This window comes from Anolis carolinensis, chromosome 1 (genome assembly GCF_035594765.1).
Source record: "Anolis carolinensis isolate JA03-04 chromosome 1, rAnoCar3.1.pri, whole genome shotgun sequence".
Taxonomy (NCBI): Eukaryota; Metazoa; Chordata; class Lepidosauria; order Squamata; family Dactyloidae; genus Anolis; species Anolis carolinensis.
Window position 1 is genome coordinate 307783290 of NC_085841.1, and position 16656 is coordinate 307799945.

The 16656-nt window shown below is 41.8% G+C and overlaps 1 protein-coding gene across 2 annotated transcripts in view; it reads left to right on the forward strand.

Annotated features, from left to right (window-relative positions):
• Positions 1-276: 276 nt before the first annotated feature.
• smoc1 (SPARC related modular calcium binding 1) overlaps positions 277-16656 on the forward strand; it is a 94083-nt gene continuing 77703 nt past the window's right edge. For both annotated transcript variants that reach the window (XM_008118146.3, XM_003225660.4), the window contains exon 1: positions 277-628. In XM_008118146.3, coding sequence (XP_008116353.1) covers positions 458-628 — 171 coding nt within the window. In that variant the 5' untranslated portion in view covers positions 277-457. The remainder of the gene's footprint in view (positions 629-16656) is intronic.

Here is a 16656-nt window from a genome sequence, read left to right on the forward strand (position 1 = left end):
AGGAGAGAATACTTCTGGAGCATGGCCATACAGCCCAGAAAACACACAACAACCCTACATTAGAACTAATTGTCAAAAAGCTGCTCTGGCTTCAAATTACAGCTGGGGAGAAATAGTTTATCCCAGCTTCAGGGAGGCCAGCCGGTGCGCGCGCCCCCTTCCCTTCTCCCTCGCGCGCCTGTGCGCCTGTCCGTCAATCCTCTTGACCCCGCCTCCCGGCGCTGCCGGCTTTATAAGCGGGGGATCCTTCCCTTCAATGGATAGAGTTGGGAGCAATTAACCTGTTGCAGCTGGAGAGGGCAGAGCGCGCCCGGGTTTGGGAGGCGAGAGCGGGAGGGAAGCAAGCCGGCAGGCAGGCAGGCAGGCAGGCAGGCAGGCAGGCAGGCAGGCAGGCGCTGGGGAGAGCTGCCTCGCGCGAGGGTCTCGCCCTCTCGCCGCCTTTAATGTTCATTATTATATGTCTCTAAGAAAGAGCGAGCGAGAGGGGAGCTCCACTCCTGGCCCTGCCTCCCAGAGACAAGCCGAGCCCCGTTGGCGGCATCCTCCCGGGAGCATGGCTCCTCGCCTGCTCTTCCTGCTGCTGGTGGCGTTGCCTCAGGTCCATCCTCACAGAGCGACGGGACCCCGGGTGAGTCCAGGGGCCCTGCTGCCTCGTGTTTCCCAAGGGAAGGGTTGCATCAGGGCGACAGGGATGCTTGAGGCTTCGAAAAGTCTTCTTTATCGTTTTACTAACTTGGGTACCCCGCGGTGCCCGAGTTATTGGAAGAGAACATTGTTTGTTTTGGGGTAAAGTATTCGGTATTATGGGTCTGGTAATGTGTAACGCTATTTATTAGGGAAAACTCACTCTTTACTTTTGTTTTTTTTTATTAATGCTGTCATTGGAAAATGCATAAGGATGTGGGTGAATTACAATTCCCAGAATTGTATGTCAATCCTTCTCAAACTCCGTCTGTATCCAGAGTTGGCCATGTTGGGTCTGTGTTTGGTCCAGATCCGAGGTTGGATGGGTTCAGTGCTCTCTGGATAAGGGTGAACTACAACTCCTAGATCCTAGGTGAATCACCCCCAAACTAGACCTGTATGCACAGTTGACCATGTTGGGTGTGTGTGACAAGTTTGATCCAGATATGAAGTCGGCTGCATTCAGTGCTCTTTGTACAAAATGCATAAGGGTGTGGATTAACTGCAATGGACATCATGCCACGTTCGCCCTGAGAAACTCCATCACTACTTAAAGTGTGATATGTTGGGCAAGTTTGCTCTGGATGTATCATCAGTGGGGTCCAGTGTGCTCTCTGGCTGTAGGGTAAACTACAACTCCCACGATGGTAAGTCAGTCTCCTCAAACCCCACCAGTAGGTCCCATGGGGGTTCTTTGTGCCAAGTTTGGTCCAGGTACATCATCGGTGGAGGTCACAGTTTCCCTGGTTGTGGGTGAACTACAACTCCCAGAAAGGAAGGTCAGTTCCTCCCTAACCCCTCCAGTAATCAAATTTGGTATGTGTGCCAAATTTGGTCCAGATCCATCGGTGTTTGGGTTCACAGTGCTCTCTGGATGTAGGTGAACTACAAGTCACCCAAATCAAGGTGAATTTTCCCCAAAGACTTCCAGTATTTTTTTGCTAGTCATGCAGGCTCTGTGTGCCAAGTTTGGTCCAATGCCATCTTTGGTGGAGTTCAGAGTGCTCATTGATTGCAGGTGAACTATACAGCCCAGTACCTACAACTCCAAAATGTTCAGGCCAATTCCCCTCAAAACCTACCAGTATTCAAATTTGGGCATATTGGGTATGCATAACAAGTTTGATCCAGAGCCATAATTGTTTGGGCTCATAGTGTGCTTTGGATGTAGATGAACAAAAACTATAAATCCTTCCAAAGACCTCCAGTATTATTATTTTTTGGTCATGGGACTTCTGTGTGTCAAGTTAGTTCCAGGTCCATTGTTGGTGGAGTTCAGAGTTCTGGGATTGCAGGTGAACTATACATCCCAGGCTTTACAACTCCTATAAATCATGGTGAATTCTCACCAAACCTCTCTAGTATGTTCAGTTGCTGATCATTTCCTCTGTTTGCTGTGTGGCATAGAAAAGAATAGGAAAGGTTTATGGGAGAGACAGTGGGCAGGGTCATGCAAATTTCACACCAATGGAGCGAGCCAGAAGCACTTGGATATCTGTGATGGAGGAAAAACAGAAAATCTAGGATGAAATTGTCCCTGTATGAAAGTTTTCACTTGGGTGGTGGGCAGTATGGTGTTTGTGGAGGACATTGGAAGGGCCCTTGGACATGTTCATGGTGTTCTCTATAACCTGCAATGTCATTGGAGGGAGGGACATTGGTGTCTCCTGAGTAGTGGGAGCTATAGCTATTTGTGGAAGTGGGAACTTGTTTGTGTAAGTGGACACCCAGCCACACACATATATACATATATATATTCACTTTTATTATGTGTATAGATTTGCCCTTTCACAAGTGACACCACTTGCTAAATCTACTCCTTGCTCAGGGATATGCCTTTAACCCTCCTAAGGGTGCATCTATTCTACACTGTAGAATTAATGCAGTTTGGCTCCCTTTGAATCTCCATGGCTCAAGGCTATGCAATGATGAAAATGAGTTTTCTACAGTCCTCTTCGCCAAAGAGTGCTGGTGCCTCTCCATACTACAACTCCCATCTTCCCATAGCACTAAACTATGGCAGTTCGAGTGATGTCATGCTGCATGAATCCTAATTCAATGTGGATACATTTTGTGCAGCCCTTGGTTTTTGGAGTGGGTGGTTGCTTGGTTGGTGTGTGTCCTTAAGCCGGGCTTTTAATGGGGGCGACGTGTCACCCAGGATCAAAGCCTGGTCCCAGTTTGTGAGGCTCCCCTTCTGGCGTGAAGGACCATCTGGCCAGGAGTCACTAGGCAGGCCCTTGTGAAGTTTGTGTCAGGTGCAGGGACCACGTCGCTGCTGGAGCTCTTTCCCTTTTATGTTCCAAAAAGGGGAATTAAATGAATCCCTTGGTTTTGAAAAACGAAATCCCCTCCTGTTACGACCCCAACGCCTTGAGTCCAGGCTTGTAAGGATTGGGTTTAAAGCCCCGCAAAGATTCCTGGTGGGAGAGAAGCTTGGCTTTTTATGGCAGGTGATTATGTTTCAAAGAAGCCTTGTACCTTAGGCGGGCGGAATGGCCCTCCTTCCACAAGTTTTAAGGTTGTGCAGTATTTAGTTGGAGATAAGTCTCATTAAACTTTGTGGTGCTTACCTCTGAGTAAACAGGGATCAAATTAAGCTCATAGTAACTACAGTAGAGTCTCATTTATCCAAGACTTGCTTATCCAAGCCTCTGGATAATCCAAGCCATTTTTGTAGTCAATGTTTTCCATACATCGTGATATTTTGGTGCTAAATTCATAAATACAGTAATTACAACATAACATTACTGCGTATTGAATTACTTTTTCTCTCAAATTTGTTGTATAACATGAAGTTTTGGTGCTTAATTTGTAAAATCATAACCTAATTTGATGTTTAATAGGCTTTTCCTTAATCCTGCCTTATTATCCAAGATACTCGCTTATCCAAGCTTCTGCCGGCCTGTTTAGCTTGGATAAGTGAGACTCTACTGTAGTCTCACCCTCTTATAGCTATACAGGCAGTCTCCAAGTTACAAACAAGATAGGTTCTGCAGATTTGTTCTTAAGGTGAATTTATTTATAAGTCGGAACAGGCACATTTTTGAGGTGTAACTCCTATTGGACTTTTGGATTATGACCTGTTAGGATCACAACCTAATAGGGATTATGACCTATTATGATCATAACTATTGAGTAGCAGTGTTTCAGGAAGTGTTCCTTTAGTTCAGTGGTTCCCAACTTTTTTTTGACCAGGGACCACTTTGACCAGGGCCCACACTCCAGTATTAGTACCAAAAGGGTTACGAATCAGTTGTTGGTCAACTTTAGATTCGGTTTGGATATTTGGGGTGCTAATTCAGAAATTGCATTGGATAGACCACATCAGCTCTATTTCTGATACAGAACATATGTCATCCAGTAATTACAATCTGCTTGCCCACAGAACACCATATTTAATAATCTAGAGCTGATGTGGACTATCCAATGCAATTTTCTGAATGAAATTTTGTGTTTGCCAATGGGAGCTAATAATAATTGCTTTGGGGGACTAAACAGGATCTTACAAAGGGCTGCTTTCCCATTACAACTGATGTGTGGCAATGGGAGCTGGCGCTGGCGGTGGTGGCGGTGGTGGTGGTGGTGCTGCTGCTGCTGCTCCTCCTCCTCCTCCTCCTCCTCCTCCTCCTCCTCCTCCTCCTCCTCCTTCCTTTCGGGGACTAAACAGGGTCTTACAAAGGGCTGCTTTCCCATTACAACTGATGTGTGGCAATGGGAGCTAATAATATTTTCCCCTCATGTCTCATGGACCTTATTTTAGATATCGCTGCCCACAGGTTGGGAACCACTGCTTTAATTTATTGGGTAATGAATGATCATTGGCCATGTAAATATCTTGTTTCTATTCCACACTGTCAGCAGGCAAAGATTCAAGTAGATTTTTTAAAATAACATGTTTGTTTTATTCATAACTTCATTTATTTAATTATTCAGGTGGATTTCTTGTCAGGTTAAACTTTAAAATGTTTCTGTTTGTGTCTTTGACTTACAGTCTTTAACAGTCTCTTTAAAACAATATTGCTCTGCACAGCTCTCTATCATAACAGTCTACTTCCAAGGGACTCAAGCCTTAACTGACATTCTAACTTCTAACACTGGCTTCTGTACTCAAACAGACTTAAGCCTCAACTGTCATCCTTTTAAAACTGGCATTCTAAACAGTCATATGGTCTGCAGCCCCTCCCACTGCTTCAACTACATAGAGCTAAGAAAACTGCAAACCATATATAGATATAGATATAGATATAGATACACACACACACACACACACACACACACACACACATATACATACACAATTTGAATATCACAGGGAGGGGTTAACACACCTGTGATGTTTGTTTTGCTCTCTGTGCCCTTGTTCAGAAGATTTCACCACACTTTCTATCCTTGTGATAATTGAATTTTGAAAAATTTGGCTTGGTGAGGATACAAGGATGGGTGAAAAAGCTTCAATGGAGACACCTATAGGCCACGATAACTCTCCCAGGAGTGAATTTCCCTTCCCAGGGGTAGAATCTCTCACTTGTTGTTGTTTCACCCCTGTTCTTTACTATGAGTTATTTGTAAGTTGGATGTTTGTAACCTAGGGACTCTCTGTATAAGGATTAGAGATGAGAAAATTACATGTATCTGATTCCTTTGCTGGAGATATATACAGGATATTTCTGAATGATGGATATAACTTCAGAGCAGTATGTTTTGTGATGGCAATTTGTTAAAATTATGCTAAATGGTACAAATGCGTGATCTAGGACCCTTCTACAATACCATATAATACAGATTATCAAAGCAGATAATCCACATTATTTGCTTTGAACTTGGATTATATGAGTCTACACTGCCATATAATCCAGTTCAAAGTAGATAATCTGGATTTTATATGGCAGCGTAAGAAGGGGCCTTAGTTTTACTTACCATTTTGAGCCAGAAACAAATCTAAAAAATAACTGCCAGTGGAGAAGACCTCATTGGGACTTATGTTGCAGTGACACCATCTTGCAAATGACTGAAGCTAGGTGCTGTTTGTATATCTAGCGGTAATCATTAGAAACTTTATGCCCCACCTTTCCAAGTGGTATGGGTTTTATTCATGGGCATTTTGCAGTTGTAGAGCTACAGTGATTTCAAATCAGGCCCATCGTTTTGAAACACTCTGTATACATACTAAATCTAATGGCCCACCCAAATTTGGAAAACCGGGGAGCGATTGTGACAGAGGAAAGGGATCATCACAGGTAGAATCCTAAAGCAGCCCTTTCAGTTTTCAAGAATATGATGTGATGAGAATAAAATGCACCCTTCACGCTTGCTGTGCTTTCTAGGCATTTCTCTGAGCAGATGTGTAGCACAACAACTAAAAATGTGGTTGGTTGGATCCAGTTCATGACATATATCTTTGGGATTCATGGATTTCAAAGGCAGCTGAAAATTGACTTTTCTTCTTTTGTTCATCCAATGAGAGCTTTTACCCAACCCCCTCTCTATACCCAGGATGATTCCCTAGCTATTCTGATAGATTATGATGCTATCACCTCCAGTTATGTTTATCCAAAAGTATCTATAGCCTGCTATAGAACAGCTATACACTATTCAGAATTTGAATACTGAAGGTAATGCTTTACAACCTGAATGTCTATAAATATTTGTATCCATAAGGGTCATGTTTTGTGGTTCCTGAAGATTTAGTTAGGAAGAGTTGAACTGGAAAAGTAGAAAACATGGATGGCAGCCCATATAAACCACACAGGCTTGTCTTTCAAACCAGATCAATGTAGACCATTTTTATCACTTAGTCACTTACGATCCATTCCTCAGTTTTCAGGTGGATCACAACATCTTTTCTAATTGCCTCCATTCATATCTATTTTGAGCATGAGTTGACCAGTGTACCATTGTACTGCCATGCTCGTGATTCACATTATATGCCATATGTAATTTTGCAAACTTGGAAGGGCCATTAGATTTAGTGCACATAAAAATGGTTTCAAAAATGGCCTGAGGCCATTTTAATATGTGTACTAAATCTAATGGTCCATCCAAGCTTAGAAAATCTGGGGAACAGTTGTGACAGGAAAAAGGTAGAAGTACCCAGTTGTATTGCACTGATGGTGAACATCATAGATTACTGGGTGAACACTGAGACAACCCTTTTAATTTTCAGGAATGTGGTGTGATGATAGAAAAGTGCATTCTTCACTCTAGCAGTACTTTCTAGCCCTTTCACCAGGCAAATGTGTAGCATCAGCAACTTAAAATGTCCCAGGTTGGATCCAATGCACACCATAAATTCTTGCGATTCATAGATTCATAAGGGAGCTGAATGCTGGCATTTCCTCTTTGAGTTCATGCTTTTAGCAAAAAACTTTACTATATACCCAGGATATTTCTCTCACCATCTTGATAGATTATGATGGTGGCAACTCCATTTGGATATTTAAAGTGATGCATTAGATCTTGAATATAAGTATTTCCATCCATAGGGCTCAAGTGTTGTAGTATGTGAGGATTTTAATCAGGAACATTTGAACTAGATAGAAGTGGAACCCATGAATATAAACTGCACATACTTGTCTATCAAACCAAATCCATGTAAACCATTTTTGTATGTGTACTAAATCTAATGGCCCATCCAAGTTTAGAGGGAAAGGGTAGAAGCTCCCAGTTGTCCTGCACTGGTACAACTGGGTGACCAGTCACTAGTAGTTTACTGGGTGAGTAATAAGACAACCCTTCTAATTTTCAAGAATGTGTTGAGAAAAAATCACCCTTTTCAATCAAGGTGTACTTTCTAGCTGTTTCTCTGAGCAGATGTGTATTAACAGCATCTCAGAATGTGGTAATTGGCTCCAATGCATGTCATAAATCCTTAGGATTCATGGATTTCAAAGGGAGGTGCAAACTTTTAAGAAAAAAACCATTCTACACCCAAGATGCTTCTCTAGCAATTTTGCTAGGTGTGGTGATGGTAACTCCATTTGGATAAAGTAATGCATTCGGCCTTGAATGTCTAAGTATTCATATCTATAGGGCTCAAATGTTGTGGCATCTGAGGATTTTAATTAGGAACAGTTGAGCTGGAAAGAAGTGGAACGCACGGATGCCAGCCCATATAAACTACACAGGCTTGTCTATCAAACCAAATCCATGTAGACCATTTTTATATACTTGACTTTACAAGCCTCTCTAATTGCTCCCTGCACTGTATCTTTTTGGGGAATAGAAACTATTTCAAGAGCTTGCTCCCATGTCCAATGAAAAGCAGCTGCTGCTTTGTCACCTTCTTGCTACACTGATTCAATAAATGTTATATTCAGGTGGCATTTAAATTCAAGGTTCTTTCCCCTATTGGCTTGCAGTGAAACTTATGTCCCCTATCTTTGTAAAAGAAGATCTATGTCCGTTAAAACTCTTTTACATGCTTACGCATCAGTGTAAAACTGTGGATTTAATGGATGTTTAACTCGTAAATCCCATCTCCTCCTGCTTCCCAAGTGATTTGTTTGAAAGGTATGGGGCTTTTATTTTTGCCTACTGGTTTGTTAGCATGTTGAAACTCAAAGGGGGTTATCCTATTTGATACACTTTCCCCCTGATGATTTGACTTTGCCAATAAAGCTGTCACTAGTATACTTTATGCTATGCTTTATGCTGCTATCAGCATAACAAAAACACCGTTTGAATAATTCATTTGTGGGCCTTTTTTGTGGTATAGCTCATTCACACTGCTCACAGTTTTCTCTGATCCTGTTATAAGATCTGCAAGAAGAAAGATCGAAAATATCTGACTTGCCAAATTAGATCCTCTTCAGGAATTGCATCCCACTTTTTTTTTAATGCGGAGGGAGCCCCACATGAAGCCAGTGCTGGAACGCAGAATAGCAACAGCTATGATTTGGGCAAATGAGTCCATAGAAGTGTACCATTCTTTAATTTTTTCGCATGTGTTATTGTTAATACAGTGGTGATACTGCCTCACCTCTGGGTCTCACAAATGTTATAATCTTTCTTTGTACATGGATATTGAAGTTTTGGCTGAAGAAATCGCCTAACAGCTGGGCTAATATAAGAGTGTATATTTAAAATCCAGGACGTTGTTTGACTAAGAAGCTTCTTTAGAAGATCAATAGTCTCATATCTCTTGTTAACCTCTCATTCATTTGAAAGAAGCTATTTTGTTATTTTGCATATGGTGGCAAGATGTCAAAACCCAGCTCCCACAGAAGCAGTTGGATCCTTTCTGGATTTTCCTCTTGTCAGCTCAAAAAATAACCCTCACTTGGGGTGATTCCACCATAAATGTAGCAAAGTGCTAGAAGAAACTTACCTGTGGTGAGCCAGGATAAGCTTCCATTCAACTGGATGGCACAGGATTGCAGAGTCACAACTTTAGGTTCAAAATATTTATTGAGGTAAAAAGAAATCCATTCTAGATAGGAAAGGTCTTGGAGCTATCTGGCTTACTAATATCATCTTCTAAGAAGGTAAAAAGGATAAAAGTATTAAATGTTCATGCAGCTACATTTTTCCCGGAGAGAGGAAAAATGTATCCTCACTTGAAGGAAGAAAGGGCAGAGAGAAAACAATGGAGGATGCCCTCATGACCAAAACTCCAGGGCAATAAAAATAGCTCTAAAGAGGAAGTAACCTCATACCTCAAAGAAATTCCATTGCTACATCTTCAAAGGGGAGGAGATAGAAAGCAAGAAAGAAGAGTAAAGACAAAAACCTCTTCTGGAAGTAAAGAAAGCATGCATAGGAATGTGGGGAGAGGGAATCCCTTACTCTAATCCTGTTTTCCTCTCTAGTTATTCATTGAGGTCTGGAAACTTGATGACACAAAAGACTTGTGTAGTTCAGGGATGAAACCCTACAATATCTAGATTGCTTTTTCTAGTAGTTAAGACATTACCTGCTAAGATATATTGTTCAGGAGCATGTTTTCTTTTATAGGAATGTTGCCTTTAAAATATGTATTTATTAATCAAGCAATATAGTTCAAGTTGTTGAATAGGATAGCCAGCCTGAGCCTTTTAAAACCATAAAATCTTGTAAAATACAATGAACGAGGCAGGATGTTTGCATGATAAAAGCCTACTTTGGAGGTGCCTCATGTTAGAAAAAAGTTATGTTGACAGAACTCTTTTGCAAGAAGATAGCCGTCTAAGTTCACAAAAGGCAAATATTTGTATAAATCTCCCATTTCTCCAATTTTATCTTTTAAAAAACCTTTGATAGTAGTTTTTGCCATGATTTTGAAATACAGTATCATGTTTAGGTCAAGCTAGAAAGTGGAATCTACTCAGTGATGGTAAAGCTATGCTTCTAAATTGGATATGGCTAGCACACAGAAAACCCAGATGTTCCATTATCGGTTTCAAGGGTTAACTGTTCTTGGAGATAAGAATTCAGGGAACTTCTGCCTGTGTATCAGTCAGGAAAGCAAAATGGTGGAATTAATCACACTTGAATTCAGTTATTCCTCCCTGCTCCCTTTACCTATTGTACCAGATTGTTCATTTACATTTTGGAGAGTTCTCCTATGCTTTCCACCAAGTTATCCTTGTTGTTCGTATTTTCCCACAGTACAGTCAAAGCTTTTAAAGGTAATCTGAGCATAAGATGGAAGTATAAGATAGGCCGCAGCATGGGATGGATGAGTAGGTTTGGCACTGTTTCTCTGGAGCTCTTTTGTGTGACAGTTTGTAGTGGTGGAGAACTGGGGTGAAAGCAGCTTCCCTGGTCCTGTATTGGAACTGACATATATACTTTATGTCCCGAAGAGTGACATGGTCCAGCTGACAGTATTGGGATTCAAAATATGCTGGGGTAGAAAGGATTCTGAAACCACCCCATCATCCAGCAAGGGACAAAGTATTTTATTTAATGGAAGTACTTCTTGATTATATTTTTGTATCATCTTTCTGAAACCATTTAGAACAAGTAAGTAATTGGACAAAAGTGTACTTCAACAGAAAAAGTAACATAAAACCCATGTCCTTACAAAAGATTTCTCTCTGTTTCGGATGAGAACTGCTAGACGTTGATTCCTTTAAAAGAGGGTATAGAGAACAATAGTACCACCTGCCATTGGAGGTGTTTTCACATGTCACTGTAAAGAATGTCAAGATGAAGACCTTCACTGCAGTATTTACTGTTATAGTGCTGGTTTCAACTTTCAAATTGAATGCACCTGATATTTGCGATCCTTTTTTCTATGAACAGCAAACCTCTCTCCTTTATTCTGTACTTCCATTAGTTTGTTAGAAAAACAATATTGTCCTTCCAAAACAATTGTATTTTTTCTTCATAAATTCTTAATATGTGTAAAGTAGAGGGAGGGCAGGTGACGCTACTCTCATGATGCGTCTTCCATAATTCAAGACTCATTCTCCTTTCCTAATCTGGGAAAAGATGTCATTCTTCTATCCCTTTCAGAAGTGATACTTATCAGAGAGGCATATGGTCTTTCCTTTGCAGACATTTGTTATCCCTTTTTTTGGCTAAAAAAGGGTGTGTGCCTAAGCCACCTAATTTCCTTCCTTTTGACTATGGCACCTCCTTTCGGATATGGTGCTTCATGCGGTTGAGTCCAAACGCACTGGGTTGAAGAAAGCTGGTATTGTCATTCTTTTCAACCTAGTGTTTTCAGACTCAGCTAAATGAAGCACCATAGCTGGAAAGAAATAGATGGTAGGTGAACGGAGGCAGAGGCATAGGTGAAACTGCTGATTTCAAGACACATGGAAAAGGAAGCCTGGAATCTTTCTTCCGCTAGCTAGATGGCTGTCTTCCTCTGCTGGCTACACTGTATACAGGTCATCTGCCTGCAGTACATTGGGGCCATGATTTATGACTGCAAGTATTATGCAATGAAAGTAAAATGCCATGGGGGGGGGGGGCAAAAAGGTAGTGCGATTATTACACAGTGGAGACTATTTTTACACAGTGAAAACTGGGCATGTCTGCACTGAGATGCTATCCTGCTGAGCTTTAAATTCTGGAAGTTTTAATGGTTTTATCTTAAAATAAGTATGGTTTGAGACTGTACTTTAAATTACTGGCTCTGAAGAAATACAGTAAATGTTCAGTTGTTGCTGAATGCCATGATCTTTTGGAACTCCTGTAGGAATAATGTAATTTTTCTTTCAAGTGTCAATTTTACTGTCCAAAGGCTTCAACTCTCTGCCATACATCTATAACCAGTTTTATTTTTCTAATCATTCTGTGAAAGTGGATTCATTCATAATGCTAACTTACAGAAAGCCAATGTTTTATGTTAAAGAAGAAATTACAATATTTCATTGATTTAAAGATGCTATAAGATGCCCTCTAATTTCAGCACCACCGTAAACACACACACACACACACACACACACACACACACATGTATATGTTTTTAATACACACACACACATATATAGATTCACTCTGGTTCATCTTAGAATTGATGAAATACGATAACTCACAATCATGCTGAGAGTGGGATTCACATGAGCCCAAAGGTAGGGAGCCCCCTGGCTTGCTAAAAGCCATTGGCCTGCCACACACATTATTCAAGTGTCCATGAAGGCAGAGCTGATAGGAATAAGGCCCTGAGAACATCTGGAGGGTTGGAGGCTCCCCTCTGAACTTAGTATTATAATGTCAGTGTTCCTAGATCTTTTTGCTCATGCTAAATTAAGCTGACCCACTGAGTGATATTTACACAAGCATTAACTTGCTATTCATCGGTTGATCAAATATATTCACTCTGGCTAAGACTAAAATTGGATTTAGGAGCCCCTGATGGTGCAGCGAGCTAAATCGCTGAGCTGCTGCACTTGCTGACTGAAAGGTCAGTGGTTCGAATCCAGGGAGTGGGGTGAACTCCCACTGTTAGCCCCAGCTTCTGCCAACCTGGCAGTTTGAAAACATTCAAATGTGAGTAGATCAATAGGGTACCGCTCTGGCTGGAAGGTAATGGCACTCCTTGCAATCACACCAACGCCGTCTACAGACAACGCTGGTTCTTTGGCTTAGAAATGGAGATGAGCACCAATCCCCAGAATTGGACATGACTAGACTTAATGTCAAGGGAAAAACTTTACCTTTACCTATGTCTTTCTAGTTATGGGCTAGATTTGTTACAGCTTTTGATGCAGTGGTATATAATTGGCCCTCCATATCCATGGATTCTGCATCCACAGCTCCCCTTGCCCCCAAAAGCAAATCTTGCCATTTTATTTAAGGGACACTGTTTTACTATATCATAGTATATAATGAGATTTGAGTATCCATAGATTTTGGTATTTGTGAGGGATCCTGGAACCAAAGCCCAATAGATACCAAATGAATATTATTTTTAAATGCAGTGAATTTTTAGAGGTAGGCAAGGGGCTTATGAACTGGTGGGAGAACAGGGATAGCATTATGTTCCTGCATAATGTTTTGTTGTATGGGAGTTGCAACAGAGGTGTGCTATATAACAAATAAATTGGGATTTCTCTTATTTTTCTTTTCTCTAATATTCATTCTTAATCAGGAGACCAAGCTATTTCACTTTTTAGGGCATTAGGGGAAAACAGACTTATTTTGCAAGTACTACTGAATCTTAACTAGCTCTCAGTGCAAAGGCATAACAGTTTTTCTGCATCTAGTGCAGTGATTCCCAAAGTAGGTGCTATCGCCCCCTGGTGGGCCCTGCAGAGATCCAGGGTGGTGGTGATGGCACCTATTAGGACACGGGGGCGGGGCCAGGGGAGGGGCGTGGCTTCTTCCCAAGAGCCCGAGACAGGGCTGAGAATCTATACCTCTCCTGAGGCGCTTGTTGAGACACAGAGGGCGGAGCTAGGGAAGGGGGCGGGGCCTCCTTCCAAGACAGGGCTGAGCCTCTATACCTCTCCTGAGAGGCCTTTTAGAACTAAAGGGTGGGGCTGGGGCAGGGCAGGGGTGGGGCCTCTTCCCAAGAGCGTGAGACAGGCCTGAGCCTCTGTATACCTCCCCTGAGGAGCTTGTTAGAACATGGGGGTGGGGTATAGAGGTTCAACCCCGTCAGGCACTTGGGAAGAGGCCCCGCCCCCTCCTCTAGCCCCACCCCCTGTGTCCTGGCAGGCGCCACAGGACAGGGATAGAAGCTCAGCCTTGCCTCAGAGTGCATAACTCTGCCCATCCCAGTCCTGGACGCTCATTTGTGGCCCCGCCCATCTCCCCTCACAGCCCTGCATCTTGGACTAGGGGAGAGGCTCAGCCCCACCCCCTTGAGCAGGAGCCACACCCACCCCTATAATCCACGCCCCCCTTTCCAGGGGGTGCTGAGTAATATTTTTACTGGAAAGGGGGCGGTAGGCCAAATAGTTTGGGAACCACTGATCTAGTGCCTAACACTGTAACAAGAATTTAGAGAAGGCTTAGCTGAACAATATTCAAGAAGCCAATGCTGTAAGGTTGAAGACTGCTATGCCTAACTACACAAGGCAGAGAACATGTTCTTGGTAAATACATTACATTTATTAATTTGTAAATCCTCCTGTTGTTTTAGTGTGTTAATAGTAATTAATTTTATTTCTTACTCATTTCTTCTCAAGGCTTGAGGTGAGAGATAACATTTTACAAGGACTAGTTTTTCTGGATACAGATTTTGGAACTATAGCCCCTCCCCTCACATCCACCTGAAGAAAGCAGAAGTAATACTATCTCCTAAACCTGTACCGAAGCTGCTCATTATGTGGGAGGGGTGCTGCCTGGATTAAGGTAGCTACAAACTACATGTTAGGCATTTTTAGTGAGATCTTAAGTGTTTCGAAAGGCACATCAATTCTGCTTATCACCTCCCAGCCCAGTAGGGTTCCCAAGGTGAAGCAACTAGAGATAACTCTAAAATAGATCAAAAACTACTATTAAACTGTCTTCACAAACACTCTTAAGCCATGGGGATGAAAAACAATATGTAAATGAAGCCCTGCTGCCTCCTGGAAACTCACTATGAACAGAACCTTGGGAAGAATTTCTACACCTAGAGAGTAGTTCCAGGAAATGTACTCGCTCACCAAGCTAGTCTCTCAATATGATGGGACATACAACAAGGCTTTAGCTAAGAATTGCAAACTTCAAGCAGGCTCATATATGATGAGGTGGTCTTTCAGATATCCATTTAGGGCTTTGCAGAACAAACAGACCTTGAATTAGCTTGGAAGCAGCATAGGTGGCATAAGACTGGTGATAATATATTGTTATACAAGTATAGTAAATATTTTCTCTTAACACTATAAAGAGCAGAAACCTTGGATAATCTTTGAACTGTGCACATCTGCAAGTTTTATTTCTGCAGGAGTAAGCACCTTCTCCCTGTGCAGTGATGTATGCCTAGGGGTATGTCTGCTCCCACTTTCCTTCAAGGCTTTCATCATTGCCTCAACTTGTGTGTCTGCTGTCAAAATATCATGTGCCAAAATGTGCTCTGGAGACCTACACGTGAATTTTCTGTTCCATGAAATTAATGTTAATTTCTGTTAAGCAAAAGTTTACATATAGTGTCAACAAAAGCAAAGGATAAATGCCGTAGCAGAACACACACATTCGCTATACTGAAATGAGTCTTTCCATGCATGCTAGTTTGTGAGCATGGAATTTCCTTGCTTAACTGTTCCCAAACTTAGTCTGAATGTTTATATGTGAAAAGGAGTTGCATGTATTTCTTCCATTATAGTATATATAATATATTAAACAGCATGGATAGGTGTGTTGAGAATTTGAGTGTGTTTGTTTTAAAAATGTTTTGAACGTAACCTTTCTAACAAGTTTCTTGATCCCAGTTGTGATGGAAATGTTTTGCTTTGGCATATTGAATAAACAAATGCATTTCCTCCTGCTCATGGCCCATAGGACTACCTATACAAGAAAAAAATCCTGACAGAGAGCCAACGCGAAGGTTTTAGGTATAACAAGCAACAGATGAGGATAGCAGGAGAAATGGATTGTCTTGCAGCTTGGTTTCAGGAAATGCATTAAAAATTAGACAGTTGTTAATAAGACATATCCATCATATGAATGAGACTGTCTTTTAAGATACATATTTTTCTTTGTTTGCTATTGAAATGAAGCAGTGGACTGCAAATTTTCTGTAGGACATAATTAAAGGGTCATCCTTTTAATAATCTACACAGGATCGCAATTTTCGGTTCTTATAATTTTCACTCCAGTATCCTAAAACTCAACATCTTCACAGTGGCTTCTTGTCTTGGTCTAATAACAGCCTTATCACACTGGGACTGTAACGTGGGCAGCCCGGTTCTTTTGTTGTGAGCAGAATTCTGGGAAAGGTAGTTTGGGAAGGCAAGGACCTCTGTAGCAGAGTATTCAAAAGGTCCCACCCTAAACTACCTTTCCCAGAATTCTGCTTGCACCAGAAGAACAGGACTGCCCACATTAAAGCCCCAGTGTGATTAAAGGGGTTGGTGCTGTCCCATTATCTGAGCAGAGACCACCATGGGATGGTAGAGAGAAAAGAATTGTCCAATTTATGGGAGTGAAGGGTGGGTTTGAAGGAGGAAAACAATTTTCCCCTTTTTTCCTGTTATTCCCCCCCCCCCCCCCCACCCATATCCCCATTGTGAAAACACCCCTCATTTGTGATATGGGAAGGCGATGGGAATGACCAGAGAAAATGGGGAAAATGGTTTTCCTCCAACCCCCCCCCCCCCCCCCCCATAAATTGGACAATCCTTCTCTCTCTTGCACCCCATGGTGGAACAGTACCCAAGGGTTAGTCAAAATGCAATGCCTATGCTACCTACCTGAATCCCAGCTTTAGAAGAGAAGTGGGTTATAAATGAAGTGACAGACCATTTTGCCTTACCAATATTACACAGAATTCCTGCATCTATGCAGGGATGGGAATTGTGCAGTCCTCCAGATATTGCTGGACTGCACTCCTAGGGGTCCTAGTCATTAGTAATGATTACTGTTAGCTGCAGTTCAGAAACATCTGAA